General features: G+C 42.4%; 1 protein-coding gene across 4 annotated transcripts in view; it reads right to left on the bottom strand.

Annotated features, from left to right (window-relative positions):
- Positions 1–15,571, bottom strand: part of GALNT18 (polypeptide N-acetylgalactosaminyltransferase 18) — a 437,718-nt gene that overhangs the window by 101,993 nt on the left and 320,154 nt on the right. For all 4 annotated transcript variants that reach the window (XM_053263294.1, XM_053263303.1, XM_053263281.1 and 1 more), the window contains 3 exons: positions 15,203–15,386; positions 10,681–10,878; positions 5,530–5,644 (listed from right to left, as the gene is read on the bottom strand). In XM_053263294.1, the coding sequence (XP_053119269.1) occupies positions 5,530–5,644; positions 10,681–10,878; positions 15,203–15,386 (497 nt within the window). The remainder of the gene's footprint in view (positions 1–5,529; positions 5,645–10,680; positions 10,879–15,202; positions 15,387–15,571) is intronic.

Here is a 15,571-nt window from a genome sequence, read left to right as displayed (position 1 = left end):
CAGGGAGAGCACTTGGAACCTTCTGATGCTCTTCCCAGAACGGCTCCATCTCCTGAGGGGAATATCTTACAGTGCTCACACTTCTAGTCTCCCATTCATTTGCAACCAGGGTGGACTCTGCTTAGCTAAGGGGACAAGTCATGCTTGCTACCACAAGACCAACTCTCCTCCTTGTAAAAAAAAAAAGTTACAGGTGAGTAACCTGTTATTCTCCAAGGTTACAGGCAGAAATCTCTGTCAGCCGTATCTTGGAGATGCCAGGGAGGGAACTTGGAAACTTCTGCTCTTCCCAGAGCAGCTCCACCCCTAATGGAGCTGCTTACAGTGGCCACTCCACCCCTTACAGCCGCTTACTCCACCCCTTACAGTGCTCACATTTCTAGTCTCCCATTCATATGCAACCAGGGCAGGCCCTGCTTAGCTAAGGGGACAAGTCATGCTTGCTAACACAAGACCAGCTCTCCTCCCATCAGACCAGCTCTCCTCACGCATGTGGTAGGCCTTAGTCTTCCAAGCAGCCTGTCTACCACCTCAAGAAACACAGTCTTAAAACCATCCAATATAACAGAACCAGATGGCGCATTGGCAACATCCAGTTCCACCACCACAAAAATCTTAGCATCCAAGTCAGAACGGATACGAGGAATTTTATCTGCAATATGTAACACAAATTGGTCACAGCGGGATGCCGAAGGTTCTGTTTGATGGTCTTTGGGGTCCTCACTTAGGAGGCCCCAAACCACTCGAAAAAGCTCCGCTAGACAAGACTGAACAGATGCAATGGTGGCAGAAAAGTAGGATTTTTTAGCCGCCATCACCACCATAGAGTAAGCCCTAATATGGGCTCTAGCCTGTGTTCAGTCACATTCATTCTGAGTTTTCCTTCATTGACGTTCAAGCCATCTACCATCCTGCTTCATTTTCCACAACTCATCTGTACACCAGGGAGTTGCTTGGGCTCGGCGGGTCGGACGAGGACGCCTAGGTGCAACCATGTCAATCACCCAACCCAACTCCTCATGCCAGAGGGAGACCAGGCCATCAACAGGATCATCCACTCTCTCAGCAAGAACCTACCCCAGAGCCATCAGGAATCCATTAGGATCCATAAGGCTCTGAGGGCAGACCATCCTAACTGTTTCCCACCCCTGCAGAGGTGTTTTGGGTCCACCCAATGTCCAATCTTCACCAGATAGTGATCCATCCATAATAACAGTATTGAAACCTCCTGGAATATCCATGGAGCACCACTGTCCATCACTGACCCAAAGACTAAGTCAAGTGTATGGTCTGCCACATGTTTGGGACCAAAAATTAGTTGAGACAGGCACATGGTCATGATGACAGGCACATGGTCATGAAGTCCTGAGCTGCACCAGACAAGGCAGTCTCAACATGGACATTAAAGTCCCCCAGGACTAACAGCCATGGCAGACTTTAACTAACAGTTCAATTGAACAGACTGGACCAGCCAGTCGATTTGATTGACCTTGTTTACAGACTGGTGGTTCAGTTCAAGTTTGGTCCAAATTCAAACCGGACCGGAAAAATCAGTCCGTGCACACCCCTATTTTGTATGAGGTCAGATTTGTTTCTCCCTGGAGGCAGAAGAAAAAGATATTGAGAAATTAAAGTAATATATTGGGCCTTATTTAAGTGATCTGGCACATCCCAAAGTTTCAATTACACACAGCCTTGTGCTTTTCTTTGGCCTTGTCCATCAAAGTGATCTTCAGCAGTTAGCTTCAGCATAGGTGAAGTGGAGCTGACTGACTTACTTGAGAGATTTGGGGCCATATTCTGTCATGCAAATTATTAAGAAAGACTCATGGGCAGCGTTGATCAAATTCTTTGCCAGTGTAAAGAAACAAAGAGTCACTCTGCCCAAAATCAAAGTGTCTTGTATTTCCGAGCACAGCACATATTGTGCTGTGTCTTGTATTTCCGAGCACAGCACATAAGTTCAAGCAGAGAAACCAGCTTTTAGGAGTAGCCTCATTATTATTATTATTATTATTATTATTATTACATTTCTATCCCGCTCTTCCTCCAAGGAGCCCAGAGCGCTGTACTACATTCTTGAGTTTCACTTTCATGAGAAACTCTTTCATGAGAAACTGTACTACATTCTTGAGTTTCTACATTCTTGAGCGCTGTACTAGATTCTTGAGTTTCTCTTTCTTGAGTTTCTCTTTCACAACAACCCTGTGAAGTAGGTTGGGCTGAGAGAGAAGTGACTGGCCCAGAGTCACCCAGATAGTTTTATGGCTGAATGGGGATTTGAACTCAGGTCTCCCCGGTCCTAGTCCAGCACTCTAACCACTACACCACGCTGGCTCTCTCATAATTCCTGACCCTGTGCTAGCAGCTATAGAGGATACTCCCATCTCTTGGCTGTAATATAGCTATGTGAGAAGCTTGCCTTTCTCCTGCAGCAACAATGCTTTATCTTTGACAAGGAAGAAGAAAGAGGCTAAAGGAAGAGGGAGGTAAGAAATGAGCACTCCAATAATGGACTTCACAGCCTTATCCTAAGTTGTCCTTAACACTTATTTATAGACTTTTGTCTTTCCCTTTATAGCAGTCTCTGTGGTTCCAAAATAATAGGAGGTCATATGCAGAAAAAAGCTACATTGTAGAGACGTGAACAAACCAAATAGCAAAATACTTGAATTGATTCTTCGAAACAGCTGGCAATGGACACTGTTTCAACTAATCAACTCAAATATTTTCAAGTGATAAAAGTGATTCAGCCATAGGGAATACTGGGGAACTCAAATCACCCCATTGTTCCCCATGGGTAGGTCATAGGAACACCAAAGTGGGTTGGCTGGTAGGGCATGATGGGTGCTAGCTATGACCCAACCCACAAAAGAAATTGCCATAAACCTGTCCCACTAATCTGGAGCCATAAATCTCAGCCGCCAGAGAGTGAAACAGATAGGGGCCGAAGTCAAACAACAAAGCCAGGCAGTAAGCAGTTTCTTCAAACCAGAGTCAGTACGGGTCATAATATCACCAGTCAGTCGAACAGAGTCCAAATCGTAATCCATAAACAGAGTCCAAATGGTCCAAGGTCAGAACACAGGCACGGCAAACAGGAACACAGCCAAGTATCTCAGTGAAGAACAACATTGATACCAGCACAGAGGCTGTGGCAAAGCCAGCTAATAAAGGCTGAAACCATGTGCTGTTAATCATGGTTCCTTGACTCAGCAGCCTTGCTTGTTAGTCTAGCCGGTCTGCACATGCGGTCCTTAATCTCTTGCTGTCTCTTTGAGAGACACCTCTCCACTGCTGAGACCGGCTGTCCTTCTTCCACAGGAGCTGCCACAACAGGCTCTAACTCTTCTCCAGCATCCTGTGGGCTGGTCGCTCTCTCCTCTGCAAGTGGGACCTTGCACTCCCACCTCTGCTGCCATCCCCTCCGTCTCTTCCTCCTCCTCCTTGGAGTCCATCCACATGTTCATGACAGAAATGGGCAAGCGGGCAATTTTTAATTTTGTTAAACCTCCCCACCCACCCCCCCAAACCCCCATAGAATTCTATGGTTTGGGGGATAAAAATAATATTTGCGGATCCCAGAACTGCACACAAATAGCCTAACCCAGGCTGGGCTGCCCTAACCTGGGTTAGGCTGCTTATGAGAACAGCCTTAGTGAATATTAGTAATAGTCTTCAAAATGCAATTCAAAAGTAAAATACAAAACATGGACAGTTCCAAGTATGGAATGGAAGATATGGAGACTCTGCAAGACTAGCAATTTTGAAAGAAATGCCCAAAGGACCAGAAGTGAAAACACTGGTTAGAATAAGGACACAAATAGTTGCTTTATTGGAATTCTCAGAGAACAAGCCAATGATCCAGTGTGTCTTTAGACTCAAATCTTAATTAGACTCATCTTAATTGAATTACACAATAATGGACTGAAATATTTTGAGAGCTTTTTGGCAGAAACTAAGAGTTCAGATTAACAAGTCTTGTCTTCTGACATGCTGAGAAAGCAATGAGCTCTCAGATTTTTATCTTCTGTTTTGTGATATAATGTTATTGATTGGCAAGCTTATTAACTTAAAATGTATTATTTTTCACAATAATAAAACAATCTATGCCTGTACTCCAGCTGTGAGAAAGTTGATTATTGATCACTTAAGGAGCAATACTGAGCCCACTACATAAATCAGAAGAACACAGCCAACCTTGGTGATAGCAGCTAGAAATGTTTCTGAAGTTCTCCCAGCTCAAGGTTCAGATATGAACCGTGGAAACCAACACCCCTCACCTACAAAGGAGCATTGGACTTCCATAGCACAAAGCTCATATCTGAGCTTGGAAAAGACTGTTTCCTTATCAGGAGTCCTCCGTGCACATTTCCTCACCCTTCCAGCAGCAATGGTTGCGGCTGGCAAGAAGTGTTTTTTCTCTTCTTCCTTCCTTTATACTGGAAGAAAGAGCCCCTGGTGGCGCAGTGGTAAAAACTGCCGCCCTGTAACCAGAAGGTTACAAGTTCGATCCTGACCAGGGGCTCAAGGTTGACTCAGCCTTCCATCCTTCCGAGGTCGGTAAAATGAGTACCCAGAATGTTGGGGGCAATATGCTAAATCATTGTAAACCGCTTAGAGAGCTCTGGCTATAAAGCGGTATATAAATGTAAGTGCTATTGCTAAGTGCTATTTATCCCTACATATTCATTGCCCTATGTCACAGCACACAAGAGGTCCCCTTCTCCCACTTGCTATTTACCTCCGTGCTATTTTCGCTTCATATTTGTAAGTGATGTCAGGAAGAAGTGAAATAGTGATTACTGGAGTATGTAGTTTTTTCAGGGTTTATTATTGTTTCATTGTTCCATGCAAAGACTACACCTTCCAACAACACCACATCAGTCTTCTTGACTTGCTGAGGATGCACTCACCAGATCACTTACAATACTGGAAGAAAGGAGCAAGTTGGGAAAAATAATCATTATAGGCAACTGAAATCTGTCTACAGATTTCAGAGCAACAGGGAGGTAGACAAAGGAGGAGAACATCCCTCTCTTTTCACTGCTCCCCTGCCACTGCTGGAGAGAGAGAAAATACAGATGAAGGGATGTTGGAGGCTGGTGGGAAACAAGGAAGCTTTTCCAAGTTTCTGTTGGTTTTGAATATGAAATGACTGCTCGTCTATTTGTTTTCAGAACTAAATCATTTCATTGCAAAGTTAATACAAGAGTTTTCATATCCCTAACCGCAAATCATTCATGATTTAAAAATAACCTGTTTAAAATAAAGGTTTCATACAGTTCTCATTATTCAATAGTTTATGCTAAGGAAGAAGTTGAATGTTCAAAATCTGACAGGAACTAACTTGCAACTTTCAGCTTCAGAATCTGTTCAGTACTTAAATGCACTGTCTTAGTCAAGGTGGTGACATTAAGTCAAGGTGGTGACTTAAACCACCTTGAGATTGTTTTAATGAAAGGCGGCATAAAAATCTAACAATGAATAAAATAAAATCCCCACTTATTCCTGATTATTGTTCCTTACCCTGATCCCAAGTTCCACGTTTTCGCCTCCATAGACCTCCATGCCTTCATCTAGTAGACCAATTTCTTGGAAATACTCTCTGTCTACTATGAAGCATCCAATCAGTGCAGGGCTCCTACATGAAAACAACCAAATGGCAGCAAAAAAAAATTGCTTTAGGCATGGAATTAATATTAAGCATGCAATCAGAATCAGCAGTAGAATAAATTTACATGGGTAATTAAAAATGGCCCAGTTTTGTTTCTTCCCCTGCAACCCTCTCTTGGCCTTCCCATATATCATTTAAGAATGGGATAATTACCTTAAATCATAGTATTTCAGATTATGGATCTAGTGTATTGGACATATTGTTAGAAAATATTTGTTAGCATTCTATCACATGTTTGAACTATATTTCAATTACTGCAAAAGGGCATATGAAATGAAACCATCATCTTTGTAGTAATGGTATCAATAGAATTTAAATCCAGTAGCCTGGTTATTCTTTTGCTTATTCATTTTTATATTTTAAATATGCTATATATTGTTGATAATTTCTATGTCCTGTCACTAATGTACCAAATACATCTATTTTTAGTTCACTTCCTTCACAGGTCTCAGAGTGGCTTGCATCAGGCTTCTAGGCAACCTCTGATTCAGATTTTGTGTTGTTTCCATTGGTCTTCTATGCCCACATATTGACAGAGTGATATGATCGGACAAGACTTTTACAATTTTAGCAATGACGCTACTTCACTTGCTCTGAAACCATTATCTGGGCCCCAGCTTTGTAGTCCTTGAGATATACAATCCATGTGGAACTGGGCTGCCTGAAAGCATTTCATTAAACCTACTCAGATTACATCTGTAGGAAGGAATACCAACCCATGAACATGGTAGGATGGAGTGGATTGCACCTGCTGGCCCTGCGCACATCCAAACCTACAAACAGCCTGTGTGCATACAACTTGCATGTGTATAGGTTCTGGTCACAGCTTCAGATGAAAACATGGACTGAGATAAAAGAGGCATTGTCCCTCTCTCCTCTACCCTGTCTATGCTTTGACATCTCCACACATGTCATTTGCATAGGGCTACTATGTGGCAAGTTTTCTGAAGCTTGCTCAAAACATGGTGGCTGCAGACTCCATTGCTTATTGGACTCAACAACGCAGTCACTTTGCATGTGCATTCCAGCATGCAGTGGCTCCAAATGTTACCCTGTGAAGTGGGATAAATGTTTAGGAATCCATAAGCATCACATCTTGTGGAATCCATAAGCATCACATCTTGTGGAATCCATAAGCACCACATATTGTGGCTTCCGGTCTCACTGTTTCTGAATAACACTTAAATTGGTTGAGAATGGGCCATACGATATACATAACCTCATTTATAGAGCAGCCGAGAATAGAATAATTAATCTGTCTTTTTTCCTACTTCATATTTTGTCATGCAGCCTGGCAAATATAAAAATGTCACTTTTGTCATTATGTGGGCATAGAAGAGCACTGGGGACAACAAGATACTAATTAAGCAGATAGGGGGTTGTTATCATAGAGGATAAACCATTTTGCATTCATCAGAACTATGTTAATCAAGCTGTGATAAACTGAGGCATCTGTTCTGGATGTGATCATAGGATTTCTAAGATCTCCTCCTCCCTTCTTGTGTAGATTAGTATCTCTGTGATGATAACAAAATGTCAGTTCAGAAATACAGGAAGCTATTTCTGGTCAACTTTGTAATGAAGAAAATGTCGGTGATTCCTTACATTGCTCTGAATATTATACTTTAAACCATTAATTTTCTGCATAGAAAAAGTGCACTCTTCACTTGCTATCACAGCATTGCATGATTCCTAAACATATATTTAAAAAAAAATCTGTGTTTTTGGCATAAATCAGCTTAATTTCAGCTTGTTTTTACTACCAGAAATGGCCTTCCAGTACTACCATTTCTATTTCCAGTGTACAAGCTACCATGGAAACAATCAAAAGTGACTCTACATAACTTAACAAAATTTGTTATGACTACATAAATATACTTTGCTGCTTGAGTGACCAATGTCCCACTGCAGGCTATGGCCCAGAGGAGATCAGCCAAGTGGCCCCACATCCACTTCCTGTTTGATTTTGTGTTAGAGACTAGGTTCAGTAGTCCAGCTGGGAAACTATGATACAGAAATGAAAAAGGGTTTCCCCAGCTCTTGGGGAAAAAATGCCTTCCCTGGGGCATTGTAGGGTGATTGCTGGAGGGGAAAGTTTGCATTTTAAAACACTGCAGCTATGGCTGCCCTGAAGGCAGCTGATTTCTAATTAGAAGGCAGAAAGACATCCACTTGGTAGACAGTCCTACAGAATATTGGTGCACCTGAGGAAGTTCCCTCCCAGACCTCCCAAACAGCCATACTTGGTGGTGGTGGGAGAAAAAGACTAGCACTGGCATCCTTAAAACCAGGATGCTCTGCAGCATGTTCAAGAGAATCATAAGGACAGCTCTGCTGAATCAAATGCAAGGCCTGTCTAGTCCAGAATTCCGTTTCACACAGTGGCCCATGAGATGCCTCTGGAAAGCCCACAGGAAAGAGATGAAGGCATGTCTTCTCTCCTGCTGTTGCTGCCCTGCAACTGGTATTCAGAGGTCTCCATTGCCATGAGGATACATATCCTGTACATGCAGAGCTGCAGCACCCTGGAGAAATCCCATTACAGAGAACAGAGGTGGATTGAGCCAGCAGGTTCAGAGATTATGCCTCCTAGATTAGGTTCTGCTTCCCTGCTGGGAGAGCAGAGAGATTCCAAGGGCAGTCCTCAGCCTAGAGTCTAGCACTTCTCCTGTGCTCCATCAAGTACCTCCTGGCCTGTTGATGGTGCTGTTTTGTAGCCTTAGGAGAATCCAAGGTACTTGTGAAAAAGACCAGTTTATCCGAGGTGTTCATCTCAGTGACAGCCATTTCTATGGTCTCCACTTCCAAGGGTTGGTCTGATTGATCCTCACTCTTAGGGTAAGGCTCCATACTACTGCTTAGGGCTGGGGTCATAACAACACATGGGAGCTATTAAATTCTAGGAATCTCAGTAGCAATGGATACTCCACAGCATGCTAAAGAGCATCAAGGCCTTCAAGAAGATGCCTAGAAGGCCTTCACCAACTCCAATCAGCTCTCCCTACCACTGGTAGTCTACCCTCCTTCCACTACATTTACTTAGGAAAGTGGGGGACCTACAGGGAGGGCTATCTGGCAGCAAGCCCTTCATGAGCTGGGTCTAAGTTTAGCTTGTTTTTAATGGTTTTGGGGTGGCACACAGTTGAGTACACCATTACTTAATGTCTTCTCCCACTCTGAACTTTAGCTGCATTGACAGCCTATATTGAAATTTTCTAGTATTTTAAAACATACTATAATATTTTTTAAATGGTACTATTTGTAACTTTGAAAACAGATTAAAACTTGTTCTCAAGTCTCTCCATAACAGAAATAAATCCGTACTGTTCTGCAACAACTGTGTGATTGATTGATTGATTGAAGTGCCGTCAAGTCGGTGTCAACTCTTAGCGACCACATAGATAGATTCTCTCTGGGATGATCTGTCTTCAACTTGGCCTTTAAGGTCTCTCAGTGGTGCATTCATTGATGTCATAATTGAGTCCATCCACCTTGCTGCTGGCCGTACTCTTCTTCTCTTTCCTTCAACTTTTTCCAGCATTATGGAATTCTCTAGGGAGCTGGGTCTTCGCATAATGTGTCTGAAGTATGATAGTTTGAGCCTGGTCATTTGTGCCTCAAGTGAAAATTCTGGATTGATTTGTTCTATGATTCATTTGTTTGTTTTCCTGGCTGTCCATGATATCCTCAAAAGTTTCCCTAACTCCAAAGTTCAAAAGCGTCAATACTTTTTCTATCTTAAACTGTCCCGAAACAACTATAGCGGGGCAGTTTGAAGGCGGCGGGGGTGCTGCTTTAAGAGCGGGGGAGGGTGCACACCCATCTTACCACTTCCCCCCGCCAGTGTCCTTCAGTAAGACAGCTGATCGAGGCAGAAGCGTACCTCTCTGCTGCCCCGTTGCCCCCGTTGGGCGGAAGTCCCCGACGCACTGGTACGCACAGGAGCATCAGGCAATGGGGGCAGGGAGGTATGCTGCCACCCCGATCAGCTGCCTTACTGAAGGACGCTGGTGGGGGGAAAGCGGCAGAAGGGGTAAGTGCACCCCCACGTGCTCTTAAAGTGGCACCCCCGCTGCTTTCGAACCAGCAGAACCGCAAGTTCTTTGAACCAGTTCAGAGGCCCATAAAGGGCCTCCGAACTGGTTCCATGCACATCCCTAATGTAGGGACAACTGTGTAGGGACAGTTTAAATGTGGACTCCCTCATAAGCTATCAGTTGCAGAGCATACTATTATATTCCTTCTGGTTTCCAGCTTCATTCCCATTTTCCTAATATAGGTAGCCCTTGTTAACTGTGGTCCAGGCACTCAAAGTTTTGTCTATCTGTGGTCGGGCCATGTACAATTGGCCTTGTTGTCCGTGGTTCTGGGAATAGATGAAATTCACCTATCTGCAGTTCCTAGATACTCTATTTTGCTGAATGCAGCCATTTTGTGGCATATATATATATATATATATATATATATATATATATATATATATATATATAAAATCAGCAGAATTGGGGCTTTGTTGGGGGCACTGCTGGATAGCTGGAAAGTATGGTACATTATTTTATTGCACTTATTTTGCCTTTTAAAGACTTTTAATCCTTTTTTGACCTCCAGGAACCTAATCCCCCAATTCCCATTCACTCAAGGACTCATTATCCACGATTTCGTTATCCACTGTAGTAGGTGAGAATAGAACCCCCAAGGATAACGAGGGTCACCTGTACTCACATGAGCGCTGGAAAGTGCAGGTAAAAAGCTCAGTACATCCTGTGACAACCAGCAACAGTGAACTGTTGCTGGTTGTGTGACTGTTGCTGACAACTGACTGGATAATTTATGAAATCACTAGGCAAATTCTTCCTACATCCTAACTACTGATAGAGTGTGCATGTCTCAATCATCATATGTCTCACTTGTGTATGATCCAGGTCAAAAAAGCTCATAGTTGGTTACAACATTTTGTGGTAAGGATCTCACATCACCTAACTTAGCTCAAATGTTCTCATTACCTTATAGGAGCAGTTGTGTTTTCCAAGTTCCACCATGATTTGGGGGGATTTAAGTATCGACACCATAATTCCCAGTCAAATCCCTGAGCTGACAGAGGGTACTCTTCTATCTCAAAAGTGTCATATTTGATGTTATCAAATGATGGAGAAATGACTCTTTTTCTGTTTTCCTTGATCCTGGTGAGTACTGGTTCAGCCCTAAGGAAAAAGAAGACAATCAGATTGTTTCTTTCTTTCTTTTTTTGCAAATTAATTTTTTATTAATTTTGACAATATTCTTATTAACATTCACAACAAATAAACAAATACGGACTTCCCGCTCACACCTCTTCGTGAATCATCAACTATAAAATTTCCCTTTGCTATAATAATAATTCAAAACATAAATTTAAACCTTACAAACACAATTTTAATCTACCCAACCTGCTATTATTACTAAATTTCAAACCCTGCTGTAAAATCCATAGTAGGAAAACAGTTCGTTAGATACAACAAGAATGGTTTCCAATCTTCTTTAAAGCATTCTAGATTTTGATCTCTTATCAATACTGTAAGTTTTGCCATCTCCGCGTATTCCAAAATTTTTATGAGCCAATCTTCTTTTGAAGGGAGTTCATTGCTCACAATCAGATTGTTTCAATAACTAAACTCTTTCCTACCTCTTTCTCATATAGATGGATAGATCTCAAAGGCAGCAAGAGAGAGAGAAAGTGTATGTCCGCCTAGAAGTCAGAACCATAACTGATTTAAATACAAAGTTTTAACTTTAAATATCTTTACAGCTCATAAGCAGCACAATCTTCAGTTCATGTCTCCTTTCACTTCCATGCCTCACTGAGAGAAGAAATGAGGATTTTCTTATCTGTGATAATTATCCTTTCGTTCCAAATAAGAAGACGGCTCCAGGCCATCAAGTGATCAAGGACATCAAGAAGATCAAAGTTAATAACAGAATCATCATAACGACAAAGGTTTCTACCCATTTAAGGAGGCAGTCTTCTATCAAAATGGAATCAGAAAACAAAACAAAATCCTAAGTTAAGATGTGTAAATAATTGGCCAGCTGGGATGGCCAAATAATGAGAAGTATCTGATATGTGTTAATATAACCAAGGAAATTCACAGCAGCTATCAGATATTAGAGATCTGAAGTTCTTATTAGCAAAGACTTAATTATAACCTGTGGCAAAGCTCCAGTAGCAAAGGGATACTAGTTAATATGTAAGAAATTCCTCCTTTGGCATTAATTTTCTTGCCATACTTACAATAATTGAAGTTATTAACAAGGGGGATGGATAATTATATTGGACATTTAATCTAGAAGTGCTGAAATCTGTTGTGTACAGCAGTGCTGGATTTGGAAACAGTGATGTGCCTAGGTTAAAGCTTTCCGAGAAGCCATGCTTCCCTTCTCAAATCTCCTGTGCCCTAACTCCAAAATCATGAGGCCAAATTGTCACAATCTCCCCCAAAATCTATATACGTGTTGTGGACAAACATGTAGCAGTCAGCCACTGGTATAGCCAGCAGCAATTTCTTGGTAGCTGGAAAACTGTGACTCAGCAAACACACGAGGCTGAGGCCTTTCATATTCAAGATTTTTTTTAGCTAATAAACATTGTGTTAATCTCTACATCCATATGTAATATATCCATATGAAAATATGAGCCCTCTTTATCATCCATATGTTCACCAAACAAACACAGGGAAAGAGACCATGGATGTGGGGAGTGGGGGGTGGTACCAACTAGTCAAGCCCCTCATTCTGCCATAATATCTGGTCACCCCACCACCACACTCATAATGTTCCTGCATTCAGCATTTGGCAGATGCAGACAATCTTCTGATTCAGGTTTTGTAAATGTCTATCTAAGGTGCTGATCAGCATTGTGGGAGGAGGCCTGTAACACAGCATATGGTAAAAAGCAGCAGGAACTGCAATCAATAAAGAGGAACAAATGGCAATGCAGAAACCTGATTACTTGCTCCACTTAGCTCATCTTTCTTTTTTAGCTGTACATATAACCTGTATACTCTACTCCAAACTAGCCAACATCTGCTTGCAAAAGTGCTCATGAATGTATGAATGGAGCTTTCCTGCCCCAAACGGCTTCCTCATTCAAAGGGATTCATTCCCAGCACACATTCCTTTTGCAGGTATGGATTAGGTCCCCTCCATCAAAATCACTGAAAACACACACACACACACACACACACACACACACACAGAAACAATGCAGGTGCCCTCTTATTTCAATGATTTCAACAGCAGTGGTTTCAACCCTTGAGGCCATATTCTGCATCCACCATACAAAATTATACACTCTCTCTTTGACTGTACTGAAAAACTGCTATGACTTGCTATGAAAAGCTTATTTATGCTCATTGAAACCAAAAATAACTAAGCAGCTGCCTTGCCAAACATAGGCTTAGCCTCCAACCTCAAATGTAGGAATCTTGTGTGAAAGGTCATGGCTACCAAGATTATTTCAGTTGCTGCTCATGGAGTTTGCAAACATTACAATAGGACAGCTTTGGGAAGAATGTTTTCTTTTCCCTTTATCAGGGAATGATATCTAAAAGAACAGTAATATAACAAAAAGACCCAGCAATTTTCTGATCCATTTATTTAAATTTCAGCACTCAAATATTTTTCTAAATTACTCTTCACACAAACTGCTCAAACTGACTGTATTTCTCATGTAAATAGCATGGAGAGGGGATCATCTGGACTGTAATCATGGCTGAAGCATTTAAGTCTACACCCCCGCTGTTGTCATAATCTGGATTGGCCCACTGCATTTGCTATTTACATAACATGATTATATTTGGCCCAAAGATGTTGCATGCACTGCTGAGCTTAATGGAGGTAATGGTCCTTTGGCCATTTGTTTTAATTGCCCAGGCATCTGTCCTGATACACTAAACAGAGATCTTCAAATGAATCCCACCATCAATTTGTATCCATATAAGTGGTAGTGGAGATACATATTTCAAATATCAGAGTGCCTACCTCCTCAATTATTAACACTGAAAACTAGACATATCAGAAAGCATCCAGACCTTCATCAGAGTGCTGCTCTAGGGGTGTAGTGAAGGGAGAGTGGCCCATGTTCAGAACACAGGCAGCCTGCCCACTCATGGAGTGCACTAGAGTATACATGCACCCCACTCACTCCCCCCAGGAGGGGGCTGTGGAGCTCCTTCAGGCCAGGGCTTATGCAGTGCCACCACCAGCTGCCTCCTTTTGGGCTCAGCCGATGGAAAAAGGATGAATGCAGCCCAGTGAGTGCAGCGTTGGCTGCTGCTCACCTGGCTACTTTCTTCCTCCTTCCATCAGTCAGGCGCCCAGCCGATGGAAGGAGGACGGGCACAGCTGGGCAAGCAGCCTAAGGAGATGGTTGACTGCAGCGGAGGAGGCACCCACTTGCCAGCTGCATCCATCCTCCTTGTGTTGGCCGGGCGCAAGCTGAAGGCAGATGGTGGCCACAGCAGCAAAAGCCTCAGGGAGGGGGAGCTCCCAGAGGCTCGGCAGCCCTCCTATTCCAGCTCCGTTCCTGGCTGCTCCAATACTGCAAACTCCTTTGGTGAATGGAAGGAGAGTTATACTCACATAACCATCTTGGGATGGCTTATGAAAGGCAGCATAAAAACTGAACAATAAATAAGGACCTTTCCCCATTAAAAAGCACCGTTTGCATGAATCCAACTCTCCTTCAGTTCATGGAAGGAGCTTCTGAAGATGGGACAAAGCTATCCTGAAGGTCTGGGTGCCTCCCTCTTTAATTAGTGTGGTGCCATTTTTTTTTACAAACAAAATATTTTCTCTATAAATGTAATATTGAGAGGGCAGGTAAAATGTTTCTCAAACTGCCCTTCATGCATTTTTGCAATCCTATTGCCTTGGCACCAGTTGTTTAAAATTCCTTCTTTTCTTCCTGACTTATGATTTCAACCAATCCGGGATCGTATTGTCAACTTTAGGAGGTTGCACCACCACATAACCAACTAAGTTTGGCTGCATGGTTATCAATTCAGGAGGAGAGCAGGAGCCACACTGTCCTTACTCTGAATGGACATCACCAGATGTCCAGCGACATGTGGTGAGCCACTGTGTGAAACAGAAAGCTGGACTAGATGGGCCTTTGGCCTGATCCAGCAGGGCCACTCTTATGTTCTTATGAATGGGCAAATACTTTCACATATGTTTGCTCCCAACAAATAACTCAAAAGAGAACATTTTTCATAGCTTGTAAAAGGTTTTTTGTTTTTTTTTAAACAACCTTTTGGGCTTAGTCTGAAACCTCAGCACATTTTAGGTTCACCCACTGAAAGCAATAGCCAAGCTCCCGCTGAACTTCATAGACTAAGACTTAATCCCTTTGACACTTTTGAAAATTTTACTATTTATTTAATAAGAGAGAATTAGAAAATCTCCATGTGATACCTCCACTATTGTTTCTGAACAGTGAGAAACAAACTCTACCAAATCACACAGATCCAGAAGCAGCAAATCACGTACCATCCCACGTTGAATTCTACATGTGCATCAAAGAGTGCAACTACTGGTGATGTTGCCGCCCTCCAGCCACTAACACGAGACCGAATCAGTCCCTCTTGCCTGTTGTGCCGGACCACCTTGATGAACCCAGGCTTCCGCGTGTTCACCTCATCAACATATTCTTTTAGCTTCACTTTGAGTTCTTCTGTACAAGGAATACAAAAGAAGTTAGGAACATCCATCAGTCTTCCAAGATGTTCTCATCTATATCAGAGCACAAACAATTTACAACTGAGGACTAAATCTAATGCTTTTTTGAGCATAAGGAAAAGTCAGACAAAGGAGGCTTTGAAAGCTGCAGAGATGGATATTTCTCTTGTATTTAAAAAA

Source organism: Hemicordylus capensis, chromosome 1 (assembly GCF_027244095.1).
Source record: "Hemicordylus capensis ecotype Gifberg chromosome 1, rHemCap1.1.pri, whole genome shotgun sequence".
NCBI lineage: Eukaryota > Metazoa > Chordata > Lepidosauria > Squamata > Cordylidae > Hemicordylus > Hemicordylus capensis.
This window is presented reverse-complemented; position numbering and strand designations above follow the sequence as displayed.